Source organism: Dreissena polymorpha, chromosome 2, assembly GCF_020536995.1.
Source record: "Dreissena polymorpha isolate Duluth1 chromosome 2, UMN_Dpol_1.0, whole genome shotgun sequence".
NCBI classification, from domain to species: Eukaryota; Metazoa; Mollusca; class Bivalvia; order Myida; family Dreissenidae; genus Dreissena; species Dreissena polymorpha.
The window spans coordinates 68,375,529-68,399,051 of record NC_068356.1 but is presented as its reverse complement, the minus strand read 5'-3'; the positions used below and the strand labels follow the sequence as shown (position 1 = coordinate 68,399,051).

Genomic DNA, 23,523 nt, shown 5'->3' with positions numbered 1-23,523 from the left:
TCACGTGATTTCGACTGATTTGTAATGCACGTTTTTTTTCTACGGAGCACAGCGAGTGCCACGTTTTCAAAATGGGTAGAAGGAATCGATATACAAATGTATAAAAAGATTCGAGTTGCCAAAAGGAACACACTATTTAAAACGATACAAGGACAGTAGTTGTTCATGAAAGAAGAAAGAATAAACCATGATACATAGCTGTGTATTTTTATGTAAAATTATGATTTCTAGAGTCGTCGGCACAAAACTCATAAAATCTTGTTATTGATGAGCAATATCTCCTTTTATCACAATGATTTTTACCCAGCCAAACCTATTTATTTATATTTATTTACAATTTTATATGTCGTCTGCATTTTCCATTTGGTTATAGCAAAATTGTTAAGCCCTTGAAATAGAATGGTGACTCTGATTATCCACCGTACCTGGATTTTTAAAAAGTAGTTCAGTTTAGTTATTTTTAGAACTTTGTTTAGGAAAATTATCCAAAAAATGCAGTTGAATAATAACTCATTTGTTGTTTTCTGACAATAATTTTATGTGAAATGTTGCTAACTTGACCTTGTATATGTATTTATTTATATAGCTTTGTATTTATTTATTTTACGGTAGTGCATATCCTTCCTAACTTTAGATTGAGATTTTGCAAATTAGTGTAAAAATGTATTGGTTTTAAACAAAAATATTAATAAAGCAAAAAAAATATTGATTGTCAAAAATGTGTTTATGTTATTCTATCCGTCTTTACCTTTAACATGATATATAGTTTGAACATATTGTACCACATTGAATGAAGAAAACCAAATCAAAGTTTTAATGAATTTTATCCCTCCCATGAACCTTAATCCGTGTTTCTACATTACCATCACTTATGAAAACAAGTGCTATCCAGTGTTAAAGATAATTGATCAAAACGATCAAGCAGGCCCTACGACGCAGTTTTCTTTCCGCACATTAAAAACGAGAGCGCCAATGGCGCTGAAAGCATAGTTGCAAGATACAGGGAAGTTGCTGCTAAAGTAAATGTTTAGGTCAAAATATACTAAATAGTTTCCTTATATGTTTCGATGTAAAAGCGACAACTTTGAGCGAAAATAAATACAACATTTTGCACATAGAGACCCCCATAACCATACCTTTTCTTGACGGGCATTCTTAGCTGAATCGATTTAAGCAATAAAAAAGATATGTCATGTTCAAACCAAAAAAGAATTCGACTCAAATCAAAATCGACTGTTTTTGCGCCTTTTTTTCTAGTGGATTGTAACCTTTTGCAGTGCCATTTTTTACTTAAATCTCCAACTTTATCCTATTTCAGGGATTTAGTAGTGAACACCCATGCTTACCCTATCAATATCTCCAAACGATAAAACCAGAACAACAGTCTAAAGTGTATAACATGCCTTCGAGGAAAATATGATGATTTGTTTAGAAAGTACAGCCATTCATGACTCGATTATTTAGTATATTGTAACCTTAACGATTGCTGACATCACGAGTCGCCCCCCTTGTTGTTGCTACCAAAATGTTCTATTTTTGAAACGGGAATTCCAAATAGTGACGAATGTGAATGGTTACAAAATGACATAACTATGAAAATAAATACGTAGAATTACATTATTTCACGCATACCATTATGCAACCATCCGTTTTCTTTTCCGACTTGATATATTTACAGCTTTCCATTTAATATTTTACAGAAACAACACTCGTCCAGAAATCGCGCGAATCCATTAAATCCGATGCCACATTTAAACCGTTAGCTCTACTCGTAACGTTAATTTCTGGCTCAAAGTAAATCATTTTAACTTCAATGAACACATCTCTATTATTTTCAAACTCTACTTCATCAAATCCATAGAAAGGCAGGTCAGAATCCATGGCATAAATCAGAAAACATTCATCGTACTCCGCCATTTTTTACACATTTTCAAAGAATAAAAGTGCTTTATGCTCCACTTCCTGCTGAGCATATGTTTTAATTTTTATTTATAATTTACCGATGAAATGTTACATATCCTTAAACCAGGGCCTTATGAATTCAGTTATGTAAACATTTGACCTCTCACAGAACAGTAAACAAAGGAAATAGAAATTAGGTGTGAGGTCACTATCAACAAGAACAGAATTGTTTTACGAACGAAATTTGTTTTAGTTTCTAAGAAGGTTTTTTCACGTCTTAGAAAAATTCACTAAAAACAATGTCAGCAATATTCTTGGAAGAAAACGTTAGAAAAACGTTTCCAAAAAAGAAAATTGTAAGAATTACCATATACTATATTAAATAGATATTTCGTCTGATTTTTGATCAGGTAAGGCTTCATAATGGTCAACCGATCGATGTGGGTTTTCGAAATGTAGCTTATACCATAAGCATAGGTGCGTTGCACCTTTGCTAAAAACTGTGTCATGCGCGTTATGCGAAAATTGGCCTTATGGCTTATGCGGCTAGCGTAGCTCAAGCCCAGCCTGCGCACTTGCGGATTCTGGTTAGTTGCTACGCTTTACGCTATAAAAAGGCAAGCAAGATTCGTGGTATCTTCTGAGTATCTTCCTCAGTATGCATATCCCGACAAGACCGCTCGGTTGCGCAGGCTAGACTGGAGCTTCGTTGGCAGCATATTGCATAACTCCCTTGTTTACATGACGCGGGTCTTAAAAATAGATCTAATTGCGTCTTGTAAATGGATCATCAAACAATGATATTTTCCGATAGAAAATTCAAGTCACACAGTATTATTTATAGAAAACTCGCAAATGTCGGTAGCCTATTCTTGCTTGCAGGACAGATTTTCAGACATACTGACCGCGTACGTGTGGCTAGATAATTTAACGATTCCCCTTTTATCATGGACACTATACTAATTCGGTAGTTTTGACTACCAATGCAAGGGAAATGGCATTTACCGATAGGTTTTCATTAATTTCTTTCCCTTAAGTTCACGTTATTTGATATACTGAAAGCAATACTGTGTTGAAAACATTAGTCGTTTATTAACTTATTAATAGTACATTCCGTCTTCCCCTGACGATTTACTGACCTAGCACTGACCCTGAAAGTCTTGGAGATGGAATTTACCGGTAATGCGTGATTGTAAATGGCCAAAATGAACGTGCATTTAATAGTCCGCATTTCCCTACACTGATTATTGTTACATCTTGTACTATAAAGACGCGGTGATGTTACCAATGTTCCGGTGGATAATGCTCAAATAAGCCAATCGAATGAACACAGTGTATTCATTCGGGTCTGAATGTGCTGTGTAAAGGTTTTTTTTAATGTGAAAAGCTGAGTTAAACAGCTATGCCTGCCGAAAAAAAGGATGAATTCATAACAATGTTAATTTATTATTAATTAATGTAGGATGTACCGGTACAACGTTTTCAAAGTAACACAAAAGCGAGCTTACATGAACAGATACGAAGGATTTCTACCGTTAAACTGGTATCACGTACACTAGATTACACGAAGAGTTCGGTTTAAATTACAGCGTTACCCAAGTAACACGCACACTAACTTACAATAACAGCGATGCATACATGAAGAAAACGTAGAGAGATCGTTGACGTGAGAACGAACGCCTGTGCGATATTCGACAAGTCAAACAATAATTGTTGACGCACAAACCGTTACGGCGACCGACTTAAAGGAAACATATTTTTCTACGTCGAAATGGCAACGCAGTGCTATAATATCTATGCCACTAGTCTACCTTAGCAGTACGTATATAAAGCGAGTTGCTCAATTCAATAATCAGCATCGTGGTGACCACCAACAAAACTCACATGCTGCCCGGGGTCAATACCCGTTCCCCGCAGCGTTTGGTGGTCACCATACCGGACAAGTGGGGTTTTCATCCGGGTATGCCGGCTTATCCTACAATAGAAAAATCAACACTAAAATATTTTTTTCTCAATAATACTTATATAACTTGAAATTGCAGTTATAATTCAAAATTCGTCCCAGCTTTCGTGTCTCTAGTAAGTTAATAAGGTGGGAGTGATGAGACACACTCCTGGTCCACACATAATGTAGCCTTTGGCTCGGGAAGGACTTCATAAACTTCGAAATACACACTCATTAATCAGCATTAGTTCATCTTGCCCCTTTTACGTAACGATTAATTTAAAAGCAAGTATGCATAGATCTTGTATGTTATAATTTCATAAAGCACTAAAAGAAGTGTAAGGTGTTACAATTTTCAGGGGAAGAGTTCATAACTTCACAACACAGTGTATATACACTACATTTTATTTGCACACTACGAAATAAATATATACACAAACTAAATTAACCAAATGTCTATATCATTCCGTTTCTACGCCCGATGGCATCAAACAAAGCAGTCTTAATTGAGTTCATATACTCAAATTTACAACAAAGGCAACCCATGACTGCGGGGAATCACGTGATCACAAAAGTACATCGTACGCACAAAATGGCGGAAAAAGCTCTCGCTTAATGACGAAAATCAAGGTATTCTCATATTTTATAATATCAAAATAAATGATAACTATGCGCAGAGTACCCGCCTAGTCGCCTTATGTACTCTGATAATTGTCGTTTTTCTTCGATTTCTGTAGTTTTCTCAAACATTCAGGAACAATAAACAATGAAAAGTGTACATAGTCTGAACATACTTTATTTTGACGTGTTTGCTATTCAAGACGACAAACAACGAAATAAATACAACATGTTTTGCTTGATAACATGCTCAGAATCAATAGGGGTCATCTGCAAGTCATGATCAATGCACCTATGAACTTTCATGATCTTAGGCATAAGCGTTCTTGAGCTTTCATCCAGAAACCATTTTACTTTTTCGGGTCACCGTGACCTTGACCTTTGATCTAGTGACCTGAAAATCAATAGGGGTCATATGTGAGTCACGATCAATGTACCTATGAAGTTTCATGATTCTAGGCATAAGCGTTCTTGAGTTATCATCCAGAAACCATTTTACTATTTCGGGTCAGCGTGACCTTGACCTTTGATCTAGTGACCTCAAAATCAATAGGGGTCATCTGCGAGTCATGATCAATGTACCTATGAAGTTTCATGATCCTATGCGTAAGCGTTCTTGAGTTATCATCCGGAAACCATTTTACTATTTCGGGTCAGCGTGACCTTGACCTTTGACCTAGTGACCTCAAAATCAATAGGGGTCATTTGCGAGTCATGATCAATGTACCTATGAAATTTCATGATCCTAGGCTTAAGCGTTCTTGACTTATCATTCGGAAACCATTTTACTATTTCGGGTCACCGTGACCTTGACCTTTGACCTAGTGACCTCAAAATCAATAGGGGTCATTTGCGAGTCATGATCAATGTACCTATGAAGTTTCATGATCCTAGGCTTAAGCGTTCTTGACTTATCATTCGGAAACCATCTGGTGGACAGACATACGGACCGACATGAGCAAAACCATATACCCCCTCTACTTTGAAGGGGGCATAAAAATGTGACTTCCATAGTGTTCGATCACAAGATTTGACCGAAACCATTTTTGAACTCAACTCATGTATCAAAGAAACAAATGTTCTGACCAGGTTTCATGAAAATTGGGCCACAAAGGTGACTTCTAGAGTGTTAACGTTTTCACTATATACATATAGAGAAAAATGCCCCGCCCACTGGCGGCCATGGTTTTTCACCGATCCGAACCATTGTCGAACTCGTCCAAGATATCAATAAAACTAATGTTTTGACCAACTTTCATGATGATTGGGCAAACATTGTGACTTCTAGAGTGTTTACAAGGTTTCTCTATAGTCAAATAGGGAAAACTTTCACTATATACATATAAAGAAAAATGCCCCGCCCACTGGCGGCCATGTTTTTTCACCGATCTGGACCATTTTCGAACTCGTCCGAGATATCAATAAAACCAATGTTTTGACCAACTTTCATGATGATTGGACAAAAATTGTGACTTCTAGAGTGTTTACAAGGTTTCTCAATAGCCAAATAGGGAAAACTGCCACTATATACATATAGAGAAAAATGCCCCGCCCACTGGCGGCCATGTTTTTTCACCGATCTGGACCATTTTCGAACTCGTCCGAGATATCAATTAAATCAATATTTTGACCACCTTTCATGATGATTAGGCAAAAATTGTGACTTCTAGAGTGTTTACAATGTTTCTCTATAGCCAAATAAGGAAAACTGCTCCGCCCACTGGCGGCCATGTTTTTCAACAGACCGGAACCACTTTTGAACTCAATCAAGATATCATTAAGACAAACATTTTGACAAAGTTACATGAAGATTGAACATAAAATGTGACTTCTACAGTGTTTACAAGGTTTTTCTTTTTTTGACCTAGTGACCTTTTTTTGACCCGGCACAACCCAGTCTGGGACAAAGCTTCTGACCAAGTTTCATGAAGATGGGACAAGAAATCTGGCCTCTAGAGTGTTTACGAGCAAATGTTAACGGACGGACGGACGGACTGACAAAGACCGGTCAGAAAAGCTCACCTTAGCAATCAGGTGAGCTAAAAAAATAAACAATATGAAAAACTTTTGAAAATGTATTATATTTTGTTATTGTGTTATGTATCATGGACACAACTCTGAATTTGTATTATATTATGTTATTGTGTTCTGTACAGTCTTGAATGATAATACGATTATGTCAAAGACAAATGTAATTTAAAACATGTTTATCAATACGGACAAAAGAAAACCATAAGTGGTCTTACTCATAAGGTTTTTATTACGTGTGTTGTTAGTCAATTTACAATATTTTTCTAGTATACTTCATGGCTATTGTGTGTCCGCATTGAAAAGCCTAGTTTTCGTGTTTATAATATTAGTTTGTTACTAATAAAACAAAACCAAAAGTGTTTTCAGAGATTAATTCAGATAACATGAATGATTCCAACTTGTTTTTAGTTTTTATAATCATTGTAATTGTTATCAAGACTTTTCTATTTCATTTTCATTTATACCAGTACTGTTATCATGATATTGGACGTGCGTTTAAAACTAAGCCGCGTATTGCGAAAACGGGTCTTAAATCATATGAGTTCAGGCGAGCCTGCGCATTCGCCTTTGGAAAAAAGACCATTTTTCGTATGACACGGTTAAATAGACATATCGATTAGAGTTGCTCAGCCGCTCAAATACTTGCAGATTAATTGCTTGGCCCGCCTACCACAACCAAACATCAACGCACGACCAATGATGTTGTTAAAGATTTCCATCACACAAAGCCTGGTAATTGAACTCTTATAGTGATCGCGCAACTTATATATCATTAACATGTGATTGCGCATTTGAAATCGCACAACTTTTGACATTGTATTATTTGATGTTATTGTGTTATGTATCATAGACACAACTCTGAAATTGTATTATAGTATGTTATTGTGCTATGCATTATGGGCCGGAGTCCTTGATTTACTTAATAAACGGTTCTGTTCTGTTATAAATACAGTTACAGTAATGTTATAATCAAGAAGAAAATACAATATGATAACATATATTGTAGTGAAAAATCGTTAAGTTGAACACATATTTTATATGTCATTGTCCTTGAAAATATTGAATGTTAAAATTGTGCGAAGAAAGTTCACGACCGCAGATTTTATCCTGAGGAAAAAAGCATTTTATTGTGGGTCATCTAAACACAGTCACTTGTTGCGACAATAGGTGGCAACTAGTCGTGCGTATCGGCGAAATTATCAAACCAGTCGAAGTCGCTAGGGGCGTGTTTACCGGAAATTGGTTTCGTGTCGAAGCGATATAACTCGAAATAACAACAATTTACAACCGGATCGTGACTGGACGCAATAATGTCGTCTAAAGAGTTCCATTCACCGTCATCTGGCGTTAAATTAACGCTTTTTAACGCCACTTCTTTTTTTAAACTTCTCGGAGGAAGCTCCATACCTTCTTCAGTGTCACATTCACTTCGTTCTCTCTCGTCAGCAGATGAACGAGACAACAGTTTATATTACTTGGAGCGATTAAGTTTACGTTTACATGTAGTTGCTTAGAAATTCTTACAAGTTACCATAGGTGGGCATCATGGTGTCGTTTGAGGGTTCCCATTCTGCGTCATCCTGATTTACCAAGGAATAAGATTGATTTAGAACTGGATCATCAGTGGACGCCTCAATGTTGTTTGAGGGTTCCGAGTCGGCGTCATAAATCTCGGAATCAGATTCATATAGAACTGAGTCATCACAGTCGTCTTCATTTTCCCATTCGTCCTCACATGGCGGTAACTTACCGGTGTTTAATTCATTTTCCTGTTTGAGACTTCTCGAAGTGAGTTTCATACCTTCTAAAGAGTTACATTCAATTTGTCTACTCTCGCCAGCACATGAACCAGACAACTTTGTATTTTTCTTGCAGCGTTTACGTGCATTTACTGTTGCTTGCAAATTCAAAGACGCTAGTTTTAAACGAGTGTCATTAAGAACTGGATCATCAATGGACGCTATATTGTCGTCTGCGATAAAACACTCATTTAGAACCGGACCATCAATGCTGTCAATAGTGTCGTCTAAGGTTTCCCATCCGGCGTCATCTGGTGGTAAATTACCACTTTCTAACGCCACTTCCTGTTTTAGACTTCTCGAAGGGGGTTCGACAGTGTCACATTCACTTGGTCTTCTCTCGCCAGCACATGAATCAAGCCACTTATTTTTATTTTTTTTCGAGCGTTTCTGTTTATATTTATTTGCTGGTAAATTCGTACCAAAACGCTTCACTCTTCTTATCTCTACCGAGGTCCCTTTATTTGTTGTCGTTAATTTCCACTCGGGTATGTTCTCGACCACTTTCACGCGTATCTCGTCCAAGAGCCCCTTACGCTCAAGCTTTTTGAAAACCCGGAGGCGTCGGTTGTCTAGGGAGTACCATTTTCCTTTGTAACGAGCGATTTCTATCGGCGGAATCGACTGAACGGTACGTCTGCCAGCGGCGATGTCGTCCTCAAGCTCAACGAAACGCGTCCCGTCTCTGAACTTGTTCGACACGGATTCTTGACAAAAGCGAATGTCAGATGGACGCATGACCTTTTCCTTCAGACTGGAAGAAGTATTCGTAAACTCATTGGTCACCTCGCGCTGGTTAGCCTTTTTTTCACCTTTACACGTTTTGTCATTCATTTCAATAGTTATGGACGTGTTCCCTCTTTTGTCGATAGTTCTCTCCTGCTGGCACAGAACCTACACCAAGTTATACTTTGTTTATACGTTAAATGTGTTATTTTAAATTTACATTTATTTAACTCTTCGTGTTTTGTTTACGATATTAAATTAAACCACCTTTGATTGGAATAGATATCCGAAAAATGCAGGTTTAAATGTCCAGCCGAAAACAGTTTAATATGTATGGACAATTTTTGACACAAAGGCACATTACTGTGCAAATTTCACAACATACTGCAAATATGAATTGATCGGCGTTGTCGAATTTTCCAAAAACTTACAGAATGCGGTAAAAATAATCAATGACTTTACCAAAAATTGATCTAATAATAGCGTTGACAGATTTTCCCCCAAATACAATAATTGTGTGGAATAAACTTGAGGATAGTTTTATTTGTGCTCAAACAGTTTACAGCTTTAGACCCGCTGTTTTACAGTGGAATTGTATCGAATAGCATCCACTCTCCCGCAGTGCCTTTGCAGAAAGGACCTACACCGATTTCACTCATATCAAATTGCAGTCGTTTAAGCAAAGACATGACATAACGTGTAATTACAACTTTCGTTTTATTTTATCTGGACAAGTATTACCGTCTATCATTACCATCGAGATGACCAGCGAAGCGAAAGTAAACATCACGCAAGAGGTAGTGCTTGTGTAAAGAAAAAGTTGTACCATTTTTATCGCGAACGTTTTCCAAAAGCTGTGTGACGAATTAATAGTGGGTATATCAAACTTCTATCGTATGTAGTTGGAGTTCTTTATTAATACATTCGAGTGTTGAAATAGATTAATCATCAGCTGCCTGGTCACCGAAAGTTAAGTTCATTGGGACATCTTTTTTCCTTTTGTCCGAGGAAAGTATACTATTTTTTCCGAATTTTTCAATGGTGTGCAAATAGAATTATAAAAACTATCGGTTTTTGCCAGCTTCAGCCCAAAAAATCTAGTAAGTATGCAAGTGTTTGGCTAAAATATAAACTGATTATCGGATTGTATTTAAAGACTCAATGCTGAAATGAAGGGAAACAAGACATAGATATTTTCAGAAAATGGCGCTGTGTTTGTTCATGTTATGTTCAACATTGTCCATAATTCGCGATGCAATAAAAAGGCGATGGGACAACTTCTACAAAAATCAACATACTTCAAGATGCATTACCGACTAATAAGTTGCACAGTGTGGATTATATCAAAGCCCATTGTAGACCCTGCATTTATGCCATTGTGATAAAGACTTAAACGAACATTTTCACAGATTTTGGCATGTATTGAAGTTTGTCATTAAATGCTTTATGTTGATAAATGTAAACATTGGATTAAAAAGCTAAAAACTAAAAAAAAATAAATTAAATTAATGATAGAAAATGTAACCCTTAACCACTGATCCTTGGAGTAAAAGTCTATTGCTTAGACCACTCGGCCATCCGTGCTCATAGCGTGAGGGATGTATTTTATTCGTTATATCAGCAATCCTCGTATTGTCACAAAATATAACGACAACAACAAAACTCTCCAAATTATTTAATCGTTTCGCTTTGGAACGCTTGATAATGTTCAGGTTTTTAAAACGCAAAAGCAAAAGATGCCTATAATGGATATTTTCGAGCATGGTAAATATTCATTTTTACTGTTTAACTGTTTCCTCACAAATATCATTACTAAAACGAAAAATTGCTAATCTGAAACATTTTTTTAAATTTTGTCAATTTATCAAAACGTGAAAAGGTCCATTTAATGACGAGTCACAAAATGCAGTGACATGGTTAATCACTTTTCATTAGCCACCCTTTTCGTTTTCTTTGAGCTCCGTTATTAATCAACTTTATAATTGAACTTAACTTCTTCAGCAAATACTGCAACCTGTTAAAATTCTTGATTTCTTGGTTATTTTGAAACCATTATTTTCTTTTCTGATATGTTGTGGAACAATCACTGAAAACAATGGTCTGCTTTGAATAAATCCACTCTCCAGAATTATGTGGAAGTTGTGAATTACCCATGGCATCAGGCGGACAAAAATGGTCGGGAATCGAGCGAATATCCAATATCGTTTAAATTCGAACGTGGCTGGAACCAATTGAACTGCTGTTGATGACGACAACGACTATGGATCAATTGTAACGCTTGTTCGAAATTTTGCGTCTTGTAATTTGTTTAATTTATTTTATTTTGTGAGTGCATCAGCCTCGTACTCCCTTCAACTGTCAACATCAAGGGAGCGATCTTTAGATCTTCTTCCAAAGATAATCAAAGCGCCGTAGGCGCTGAAGGCCTGGGGCTAGATTTAGGGTGCTTGGAAAGAAGTGTAGTGACTAAACTGAAGTAAATGCAAACGGATCCACGCTATTTTGCTGCCAGATACAGTGTAAATGTATGCTGATGTTATGAAGTTGAAGGTTTAATATGTTACTCGTGCTTAATATGTCTATCTGGTTTTAAACACTTCGACCTTTAAGCTAAGGTCATTCAATGGTCAAGGTCATCATTAAGTAGGTCAGTGGGAAGGTCTTGTCCAAAGGGGAGCTATGGACAAAAATAAAGTAAATCCAATCATGAACCACAAAGTTATGGTGAATGTTAAGTTATTGGGTGCTTTGACTTTTGAGTTCAAGGGCCAAGGTCATCAAGAAATAAGTCCGTGGGAAGGTGTTGATCAAAGAAGAGTTGTGTACAAATATCAAGTGAAAAAATTATTCTGTAGTATGGAAGTTATGGCAAAAGTATAATTTTTCGGACAGACAGTTCAGAAACCATATGCCTGCCTTCGGGGCATAAAAACAATGTATGTATGAAAAAGTTTAAATTAAATATTAGATTTATGGTTGTATTTTACAGACAAACATTTTCAAGAGATGAAGAGGAAGATTCATAAGTAAGGCTAGGTTTCTTTAAATGAAGTGTTGAACGGATGTCAAGCTTCTCATTTGAAAGCTTCGATAGTGTTTGAGAAATTGTAAGTCGGTAATAACTAGTAAAATATGGAGGATAAAGGTATGTGCTTTTAACAGAAGTTGCATGTCATCATATTATATAAGTATGTAGACTGTCAAGTTGAAAGGTTGGACAATGTTTGAGAAAATTAAGTTTTTTGTTGAGAATTTGACAATATATCTATGTACTAAGTCAAAACAAGGGCAGATAATTCCATAAATATAGGTCACATGGTAACCAGCCTTGTTAGTATGGACTTAACAGGTGAAATTGAGCAAGTATTGTAAATTTGAAGATGATATCTTTGATAGTCTTTGCGGAAATTGACATTTACAGACAACTAAACAAACGCGAACACCGACTACCTGGCTATGACAATAGCTCTTGTTTTGTTCTAAAAGTCGAGCTAAAAAGGGAGATATTAATTAAGTTATGTGTGACTGGTAGACTATTTTCAGTCAATATAATGACAATGATGGCATTTTGAAAGGAAAGTGCTAATGATAATGAAATGTTTGAAAATGGTTTTGAGATCAATCTGAAGGCAGGGCAAAGTTACCAATACCATCATAATAAATGAACAAGTACTTCGTGCTGAGATCAATTTAATGAACACAATGTATCAACAACCTGTAGAACATTGAAGGTAATTGTTTTTATCATCAAAGCTTAATATAACTTGACATAATGAACTATTAACTAATAATCTAGCTCTACACAATGATTTTAAAATGTTTGGAACAAGAATGGTATCATGCAATTCCGTCTTTTTGTGTGAGTATAAACATATGTACTGTAAATGTACAAGGGCTAAATAACAAAGACAAATGCACTAAAAGTTTCATATGGTTACACAAAAAAGTAATATATGTCTTTTTTATACAGGAAAGTCACCTAAAACATACCTTAGCAAAAACATTGAAAAGTGGTTGGGACGGAGATATTTATCTTAGCGGACAACATACAAATAAACAAGGCATCGCTTGTCTGAGTAAAAGTCATACAGGAATAACAGTGGATTACTTGAACGAAATAATTATTGGCAGACAAGCAAGTATAGATATAAAAATACACGAAAAACAATTAACATTAATGAATGTTTACGGTCCGAACATAGATGAATCCAAATGTTATAATAAATAACCAAGATAAGAACATTATAGTCGGAGAGGATTTCAATAATGTTCTTAACCCATGATTAGAGATAAAAGAAATGGAAATCTTTATACTCACTCCAAAAAAGGAACATTTTGAATAACATAATTGAAAACTACAATTTGATAGACATAAGACATACAGTTTATCATAATGAAAGAAAATTCACCTGGCACTCAAACACAAAAACAGCAATATTTTGGAGATACGATTTTTTTAAATATGCGAGTCTATTTGCAACCTTATCGACACATGCAACATAAAACCAGGATTTATGACTGATCACTCGATAGTTGAACTTTAACTGCATGAAATACAACCTGAAAGAGGCCCAAGGTACTTTAAAAGTTAATAATAGCTTCTGAAAAGATAAACAATATCAAACACAAATATAACAGGTAATAACCAATACAGTTTAAGATAACAAAGATGCAAATCCAAACACCTTATGGGAAATAATTAAAGGCAAGATACTTAACACAACAATAAGATGCACGTCATTTAAAACAAGAGGGCCGTCAGGCCCTAAGGCGCTCACCTGAGAGCAAAAGGAACTAGACTATTCTGGACAAATGCAAGCTGATTCATGAAGATTAGACCAAAAAAAGTGACTTTCAACATGTTTATTTTTATATTTGACCTAGCGACCTAGTTTTTAAGCTCATATAACCCAGTTTCAATCTTCGCTAAGATTTCATTGGGACAAAATAATGCTTTGACCAAGTTTCATGTAGATTGGCCAATAAATAAGGCTAATATAGCGTCAACAAGTTTTCACTAAAGCCATATAAGGACAACTGCCCCCCCCCCCCCCCCCCATCATTAGAACAAATGTTCTGACTAAGTTTCATGAAGATTGAACAATGAATTGGACTTCTACAGTGTGAACAAGTTTTACTATAGCCATAATAGGAAAACTGCCCCGCCCCCTGGCGGCCATGTTTTTCTTCCAACCGGAACCATTTTTGAACTTGTCAAAGATTTTATTGGGACACATGTTCCGACCAAGTTTCATGATGATTAAACAAAAAATGTAACTTCTAGAGTCTTAACAAGGTTTTACAATAGCCATATTAGGAAAACTGCCACGCCCCCTGGCACCCAGGTTTTTCAACAACAAGAAGCATTTTCGAACTCGTCCAAGATATTAATGGGACACATGTTCTGACCAAGTTTCATGAAGATTGGACAATAAATGAGACCTCTAAAGTGTTAACAAGGTAAATGTTGACGCTGCACGACAGACAAGGCACAAAAGGCGATCACAAAAGCTCACCATGAGCACGTTGTGCTCAGGTAAGCTAAAAAAAAAGAAACACACAAACTTGAAAATGAAGCCATAAAAGTCATTGAAGCACTTGAAAAACAGATGCATAAAAGAAACACAAATTATACCACCTCCATTGAAGAAGGAAATTCTTATAAAACAAGGGCTGTTTGTAAAACATGCATGCCCCCCTATATGGGCTATAAGTTGTAGTAGCAGCCATTGTGTGAATACGTTTTTTGTCACTGTGAACGGTGGTGGTGGTGGTGGTGGTGGTGGTGTAGTGGTGGTGGTGGTGGTGTAGTGGTGGTGGTGGTGTAGTAGAAGTAGTAGTAGTATTAGTAGTAGTATTAGTAGTAGTAGTAGTAGTAGTAGTAGTAGTAGTAGCAGCAGCAGCAGTAGCAGTAGCAGTAGCAGCAGCATTACAATACCAATACTTAAGAATGATCAAATGGGAAAAGGTAACCTAGCACTGGCAGTAAATATGGGGCTCATTTACAGGTCAGATTTGACTACTCTGCTGTAAAATGAGATTTTAAATGAATTAAAGGGAGGCAAATGCTGTAATAAAAAGAACATGCATAAACGGTAGTTGTTTCCCTTGTTTGAACCATGCAAAATCCCTAAAATGCCTATTTCCAGTAACTGTGACCTTCTCCTGTGACCTTGACCTTTGACCTAGTGAACTCAAAATCAATAGGGTCATCTGCGAATCATGATCAATGTACCTATGAAGTTTCATGATCCCAGCCCCAAGCATTCTTGAGTTATCATCCGGAAACCACCTGGTGGATGGACCGACCGACCGGCCGACATGAGCAAAGCAATATACACCCCTTCTTCGAAGGGGGGCATAACAAAATTATAAAAGAAGGAATTTATCACACACACCTCAATGGCATAATACATGTACTTCGAGCCAGGCACATCATGTTGAACACAATGAAAACAATACAAAATACTGTGCAAACATTTTACAATGTAGATGCAAACACAAAACTATACACAGACTAGTAGTTAATGGCAAAGACATATCAAATAAAAGTCAAATAATAGAAGAAGCCTATTTTTCGAAACACTATAAACGAAAGAATGTCGAAAATAACAACCTCTGTAAATTAATAACACATCATGCTTTAAAGGAAGAGGAATAACAAGTATGTGAAGGATTACAAACTGAATATGAATATTGTGCAAATAATAGAACAAACCTATTTTTTGAAACCCTATAAACGAAAGAATGTTGAAAATAACACCCTCTGTAAAAAAACACATTATGCTTTAAATGAAGAGGAAAAAGAAGTATGTGACGGATTACTAACTGAATATGAATGTGGACTAGCTCTTAAAGAAATGCAAAATAACAAAAGTTCTGGATCTGATAGCATCACTAACAAGTGTTATAAAATATTTTGGAACGATATTCAAACACATTTAACTAATTCACTAAATTATTCATTCATTTAACAATGGTGGTCTTACCACGCGGAAAGCAAAGTGTTAATGATAATGAAATGTTTAAAAAATGGTATCGAGATCAATTTAAATGAAGGCAGGGCATAGTTACCAATACCATTGTAATAAATGAACAAGTACGTAGATCAATTTAATGAACAGAATGTATCAACGACATGGAAGGTTATTGTTTTTAACGTCAAAGCGTAATATAATTTTGCATAATTTAGTATCAATAAATAATCTAGCTCTACAAAATTATTGTAAAATGTTAGAAACAAGAACAGTGGCATGTATTTCTCCTCCTTTTGTATGAATATTAACATATGTACTCTAAATGTAAAAGGGCTAAATAACAAAGACAAACACACTTAAATTTTCAAATGGTTAGACGAAAAAAAGTCTTTTACAGGAAAATCACATCACACGTACCTGCGCACAAACATTGAAAAGTGCATGGGACGGAGATATTTATCTTAGCGGACAACATACAAATAAACAAGGCATCACTTTACTGATCAAAAGTAATACAGGAATAACAGTGGCTAACTTGAAAGAAATAATAATTGGCAGACAAGCAAGTATAGATATAACAAGCAAATTTGTTGAATTGATATCCCCCGCCAATATGATGCTGGACACAAAAGTGTTATATTTGACACTCAAAAAAGCATTTTTTCAAGATAAAAAGGGCCATAACTCCATTATTAACAGATAATGTACAATGCCATTTGGCGTGCATTATTATCTTATCAATATATATACTCATTCAAAGTTTCAATGAAATCCGACAAAGCACGCCCAAGATATAGCTGCCGACACGCAAACAAATGCATTTTTTCAAGATACAAAGGGCCATTACTCCGTTATTAACAGATGGTGTACAATGCCATTTAGTGTGCATCATCCTCTTATCCATATATATACTCATACCAAGTTTCAATGAAAACCGCCACCTCAAAACACAAAAGTACCTATAGTAAAAAGCATTTTTTCAAGATACAAAGGGCAATAACTCTGTTTTTAACAGATAGATGGCATACAATGCCATTTGGCGTGCATCTTCCTCTTATGCATATATGTACTCAAACCATGTTTCAATGAAATCCGCCGAAGCACTTCCAAGATATGGCTCCGGACACAAAAGTGCCTATAGTAAAAAGCATCAAGATACAAAGGGCCATAACTCTGTTTTTAACAGATGGTGTACGATTCCATCTGGCGTGCATCATCCTGTTATGCATATGTATATACACACAGTCGTCGAAAATCGCACTAGTCCGACAGCAAAAAACTAGTTTTTTTTAATTCGGGCTTGTAGGAAATCCAATATTACAAGCCCGACGTGCTTGTACAATTCATTTAACAAAACGAGTTAGAATTTCATTTTCAATATTTGTAAACAAAGTTTTGAGCCGCTTAAATCAACAGCTGCTTATGTTTTAACACACTGCGCGCACGTGCTGGGCAATCAGCCGATAATTGGATTACTGTGCATAAAGCGCATGGTTTTGCGGTTCCCGGATTATTATTATGTAAAATAAATGTTTTGCGTTTCGTTCGGGACACAGAGAGTAATGGCCGAACAGTTGTCATTGAAGTACGTCGTTGAGGAATGCGAATCTGAGGTAAGTGTGATTGACGCATTTGTCAACTGGCTTTTTGTAGAATAACCTGGCACTAAATTGCTTATATATTTTCTGGTGGTTCAGGTTTGCTCTCTCTTTCACATGGATATATGGGATACATTTCTGCTATTTTTTTACCTAAACTTAATGTATATATTTATAATTGTGATAAAATTGAAATCCGTGTGTGAAATTAATTTCTTCTTATTTCAGGATCCGAAAGAGGCTGGCTCAGATGAAGAGGAAGCTGACTTGGATGAGGATGAAATTAATATGAGAGTTGTATTGTGTTCTAAAGATTGAATAAATGAATGCTTCTTTGGATGTTTTATGTTATGTTTATCTGCATTTTTAACAAAAATGTTTGGGCTAGTAAAATCTGACTCGGGCTAGTTCAAATGTCCATATTACTAGCCCCACTTGCTTGTAGATTTACATCTAAATTTCAATGACTGTACACATACCAAGTTTCAATGAAATCCGCCAAAGCACTTCCAAGATATGGCTCCGGACACAAAAGTGCCTATAGTAAAAAGCATTTTTTCAAGATACAAAGGGCCATAACTCTATTTTTAACAGATGGTGTACAATGCCATTTGGTGTGCATCATCCTCTTATGCATATATATACTCACACCAAGTTTCAATGAAATCCGCCAAAGCACTTCCAAGATATGGCTCCGGACACAAAAGTGCCGGACGGACATCTGGACGGACGGACAACGCCAAAACAATATCCCTCCGCCTCTGGCGGGGGATATTAATACACGAAACACAATTAACATTAATAAACGTTTTCGGCCTGAATATAGATGAATCCAAATTTTATGAAACATTACATTCCAATAAAATAAATAACAAAGATAAAAACATTTTAGTTGGAGGTGATTTCAATTTTGTTCTTAACGCATAATTAGAGATAAAAATAATCGAAATCTTTATACTCACTCCAAAAATAGGAACATTTTGAATAACATAGTTGAAAACTACAATTTGATGGCATAATACTTCATGCACGGGCACAGCATGTTGAACACAATGAAAACAATACAAAATACTTTGCAAAAAATGAAAAACTTACAAACGAACAAAAAACTATACAGAAATTTGTAGTTGATGGCAAAGACATTGTTTTATAATAATAAGCTAAAAATGAGGGTCACCAGTGAAAACGAAAAGTTCCGGCTTTACAATCAAGGCTACCCCCCTTTTCCAGAAACGCCATACTGAATTTGAGATTTTTATATGTGAGCATTAAGATGAGCTAAATGTTCAAAAATTATTATAAAAAGATAAAACAAGGGCTGTTTGTAAAACATGCATGCCCCCCATATGGGCTGTCCGTTGTAGTGGCAGCCATTGTGTGAATACAATTTGTGTCACTGTGACCTTGACCTTTGACCTAGTGACCTGAAAAGCAATAGGGAACATCTGCGAGTCACGATCAATGTACCTATGAAGTGTCATGATCCTAGTCAAAAGCGTTCTTGAGTTATCATCCGAAAACCATTTTACTATTTCGGGTCACCGTGACCTTGACCTTTGACTTAGTGACCTCAAAATCAATAGGGGTCATCTGCAAGTCATGATCAATCTACCCATGAAGTTTCATAATCCTAGGTGTATGCGTTCTTGAGTTATCATTCAAAAACCATTTTACTATTTCTGGTCACCGTGACCTTTGACCTAGTGACCTCAAAATCAATAGGGGTCATCTGCGAGTCATGATCAATGTACCTATGAAGTTTCATGATCCTAGGCCCAAGCGTTCTTGAGTTATCGTCTGACAACCACCTGGTGGACGGACCGACAGACAGACCGACCGACATGAGCAAAGCAATATACCCCCTCTTCTTTGAAGGGGGGCATAAAAAAGAGGAAACGCCTATAGTAAACCCATAAACATATAAACATACATACATCTCATATATCATGTGTGAGATGAAATGCGTTCTTCTATAAATAAGACTTGAAAATGTTACAGGGAAATAAGAACATTAATAATTAAGTAACAAGGCACATATAATCATTCAATCAAACACGTTTAAAGGAAAATAGATTTATCAATGTATCAATGACTAGTGATATTAAACATTAAACTTATTATGACAAACAAAACAAATACGCGATTGTCATGGTAGTTCTTTGAAGAACTTTGACAGGTTGGAATAAGTGTCTCCAAAAGACGCTTGGCATTGGTGACCCTGGGCTGACCGTCAAAGTTATTCATTATAAAAATATTCTTGAGACCATCGCGTTCAAAGATCATTTTAAGATGCATATGGTCGAGTCCAGAGCCAGCTATAATATTTATGTTGTGGCAGCATTGAACACATGACTGTAAACAAGAACACTCAGTGACTGCAAGTTCCTAGCTTTTTTACGGGTTGAATTTGAGTCCATAATCTGTCTGGTTTCATTTTCCTCCTGCACAGGTAATCAGCATACAATGTATCACTGAAATGTTGAAGTTGATATTTGACTAGTACATGTAGTTATATTCAGACAGGTTCATAAGATCATCAATTACCGTAATTACTCTATGTTTTCGGACACTTAAAAATAATTATTTTTATTCGTGTCCGAAAACCTAGATACGAAAATTATTCTCAAAATATTGGTATCCGAAAACTTACAGTCAAAAATTGAAGTGTCCGAAAATAGCGTCCATTGTATCAACGACTACCGGTGATAGCACGCGCTTGTAAAATATCATATAGAATAAATTACAGTTATGTTTGCATTGCATTTTAAATAATTTTAAATGCTTAAATTATTTGACAGAAAGTTACTACTAGGTTGTACTTTGGCCAACGAGTTCACAGAAGAGCATGTGATGTACCGATACTCGCTATTATGAACCTGTAATTAACGCAATAAAAAAGCAAACTATGAATTCTTTGTTTGTTCGTTTCCGAAAGTTGTTGTCTTACACCTTCCATTAATCGTAAAACTTGCAATAGGGTGCATCACACTTTGAAGCGTTTATTATTTGTTACAGCTATTTTACTGAGAATCGGTAATACCACTGCGCTAGATAATTGAACTTGTTAATTGGCACTACCCCTGATAATTGTCATAACGCTTATGCTATCGGGCGAAACCAATGTTTAATACCGGTTTACAAGGTTATTTACCCAATAATGCAAATGTAATGGTCCGTTGCCCTCAGACATGCACCTGACACGTTTTATGATGTCAATCCGGTTGTAAAACCCCATAATCGAAGTGTCATTATACTAGTATATCAAAAACAGGACCAACATTTGGTAAAACAGCGCTGTAAAATATACTGTCCGAAAACTTAGAGATATTTATTATTGACAAAAACTCGAGTGTCCGAAAATTAAGAGTCACGAAAAATAATTATTTTTGCTAAAAACAGGGGTGTTCGAAAACTTAGAGCAGAGCTCCAGATAAGGGTCGTATTTTCGTAATTACGAATTATTTTCAAGTCCGTTACGTATTTATTTTAAAATCTTGTCATACCATTAAGAATTTCAAAATCAAGTTACGAATATTATTTTTACATCGGATCGTATCGATTTTTATTGAGTTCTTTTTGCGTATTAAAGATCTTTGCGGTGCTTATATAGAATGGATATCAGGTTTGTATAACAAAGCGTATTTTTTCCAATAAAAGCGGCGTATACAGTCTATCTGGCAAAAAAAAAATGGCGGCGCCCAGAGAACGTCCTAAAAAAATGCAAAGCGTCCAAAAACACGCTTTTAACATATTGTACGCAAAGTAAGCCGAAGTTAAATGTTAAGAAAGACATCATAGAAAAGATCTTATACGATGGTGTTTGTTCAGTTGCCGACACAGACAGAAAAGCTAAACAAAAACGCGACACGACGGGTCCAAACTTAAACACAAAAAAAACATTGAACAAGTGGAAGGGACAAGTCCCGTGGCTAATCGTTGAAAAGATTGAAGGGGAGATCCGTTTTAATTGTGAAATATGTGAAAATTCATATAAGGCATACAATCTAAGCACAGTTTGGGCATATGAAGGTATTTGAAAAATAACATTGTATAATACTGAAAAGACACTGTTGAACTTGCATAAATAAAGTTGCTAGTATGTTTATTTTGATTTTTTTTGCATGAAAATAACCATTATTATTTATTTTTAGGTCTTTTAGAAAAAATAAGAATTATTTTCCAAAACTTAGTAGTAACGTTAAGAATAAAATTTCAGAGTTAAGAATTCTTTTTGAAAATCTGGTAGTAATTTAAGAATTTCACAAAACCTTATCTGGAGCTCTGCTTACAGTGTCCGAAAACATAGAGTAATTACGGTAGTTTCAGTCAACAAAATTATGCACAATTTCAAATTGTGTATGAATAATTTTAACCATTTGTATTTATTAAAATAGAAATATTTGGTCTTTTCTTATTAATTTGGCTTCAATAAGCCTTCTCAAAGTTGTTTCTATAAATTGACAACATTTTCTTCAAGTCATTTAACAAAATGATTATATACAGATGTCAAATACACAAGCACTTGTATAGTAGTAAGAACTGATATTAGTGTTTCTAGAGAAGTGTGAAATGATCCATTATGATATGCGTCATCGTTTTTATTTATTCAGACATTCACGACATAGCATGTCATTACTCAGTATTTTATATGCTAAACCCCTTTTAACTGGATTAATAAGTAAGTGTTAACGCCACATATTCAGTAGGGATAATACATGTATTTGGTATTAACAATTGGATGAAGAATGTATATATATATAGATGATCACACAAAAAGTATATCATTTTCAGAAAAGTAATTTTTGCATTTGGGACAAAATATAATTTTTTGTTGTTTGTTTGAGGAAAACATCAATACTCGGTCATAAAATTCAAATATGCTGTCCTTGATTTCCATTCATTTACAACACAACTTTTTCAGCTAGATTGAACTTTACCGGTACGCAGTTGTTTACCACTATAAACAAAGCGGGGGTTTGGGGGCGGTAGCCCCCGATACTAAGGAAATATATAGGATAAATAGGATTATAAGGTGTTGCGTTAGTTGTTATATGTTAGGTGTTAAGGGTTAGGGTACGCTGTTTGATGTTAAGTGTTGCGTACCGGTAAAGTTCAATCATCCCACTTTTTCCTTACATGGCACGTTTTCTTTTTCAAAATGAAAGCAAATATGAGCCTGATTATGTGGTAAAAATCACTGACAGGGTGCACTTTTCCTACAAAATCTACTTTACTCCAATTATGAATAATGAAACTGTTATACTTGAAAAAAAATCTATGTACCTTCCTGTTCCGAGCTTTGTGTTGATAGCAAAACAAGGCTTTCTTGAAAAGTTGAAGACTCTTCTTGACGTGATGGGTTTTGCCGTACGATAACCCGTTCACGTGGCTACAGTCATCACACAAGCATAAATCCACTTTATCCCCTTTTACTTCTCACCAACAATATAAAATGTTGTAAGTGACACGGGTTCTAAACGTTATTCTTCACAGTGGTCAAAATTTTCAACCGTTTAACATCGTATTTCCAGGAATCGTTTTTTTTTTCATAAATATCAACACTGCCATGCATTAGTTGACGTTTATCATTAACTCCAGTCACATTAATATGTACAATAATAACACTTTTATTAATCATTATCTTTCAATATAGCAAATTGCTTTTTCTTTAAACGACCAATCTGGTACAATGTCGGCCATATTTGTTGTCTTTGTATTTAGCGGATCCTACATTTAGTATTTCTAGCGTATTTATAGAATATTCGTAGTTTTCTGCACATTCCCGGATAACGTTCGGATTGACGGATATGTACGAAGGAAGGAGCACGAAGTTCATTAGAGTGCTAATACCTTTAACAAGAAATATCTTTAAAAAAGATATACGGCGTTGATTGTGGTCGATGTTTATGAACGATCAAAAGTTATCT

General features: G+C 35.6%; 1 protein-coding gene and 1 long non-coding RNA gene across 2 annotated transcripts; both read right to left on the bottom strand.

The window, feature by feature from the left end:
• Window positions 1-7,550: 7,550 nt before the first annotated feature.
• On the bottom strand, window positions 7,551-9,388 carry LOC127867457 (uncharacterized). Its single transcript, XM_052408617.1, has one exon. The coding sequence runs from the start codon at window positions 9,127-9,129 to the stop codon at window positions 8,017-8,019; it is 1,113 nt and encodes a 370-aa protein (XP_052264577.1). The 5' UTR covers window positions 9,130-9,388; the 3' UTR covers window positions 7,551-8,016.
• Window positions 9,389-12,698: 3,310 nt separating this feature from the next.
• LOC127867466 (uncharacterized) lies at window positions 12,699-23,301 on the bottom strand. The gene is made up of 2 exons (XR_008043506.1): window positions 22,880-23,301; window positions 12,699-20,067 (listed from the first exon to the last, which is right to left on the bottom strand). It is a non-coding gene; the product is annotated as an uncharacterized LOC127867466 (long non-coding RNA).
• Window positions 23,302-23,523: the final 222 nt, after the last annotated feature.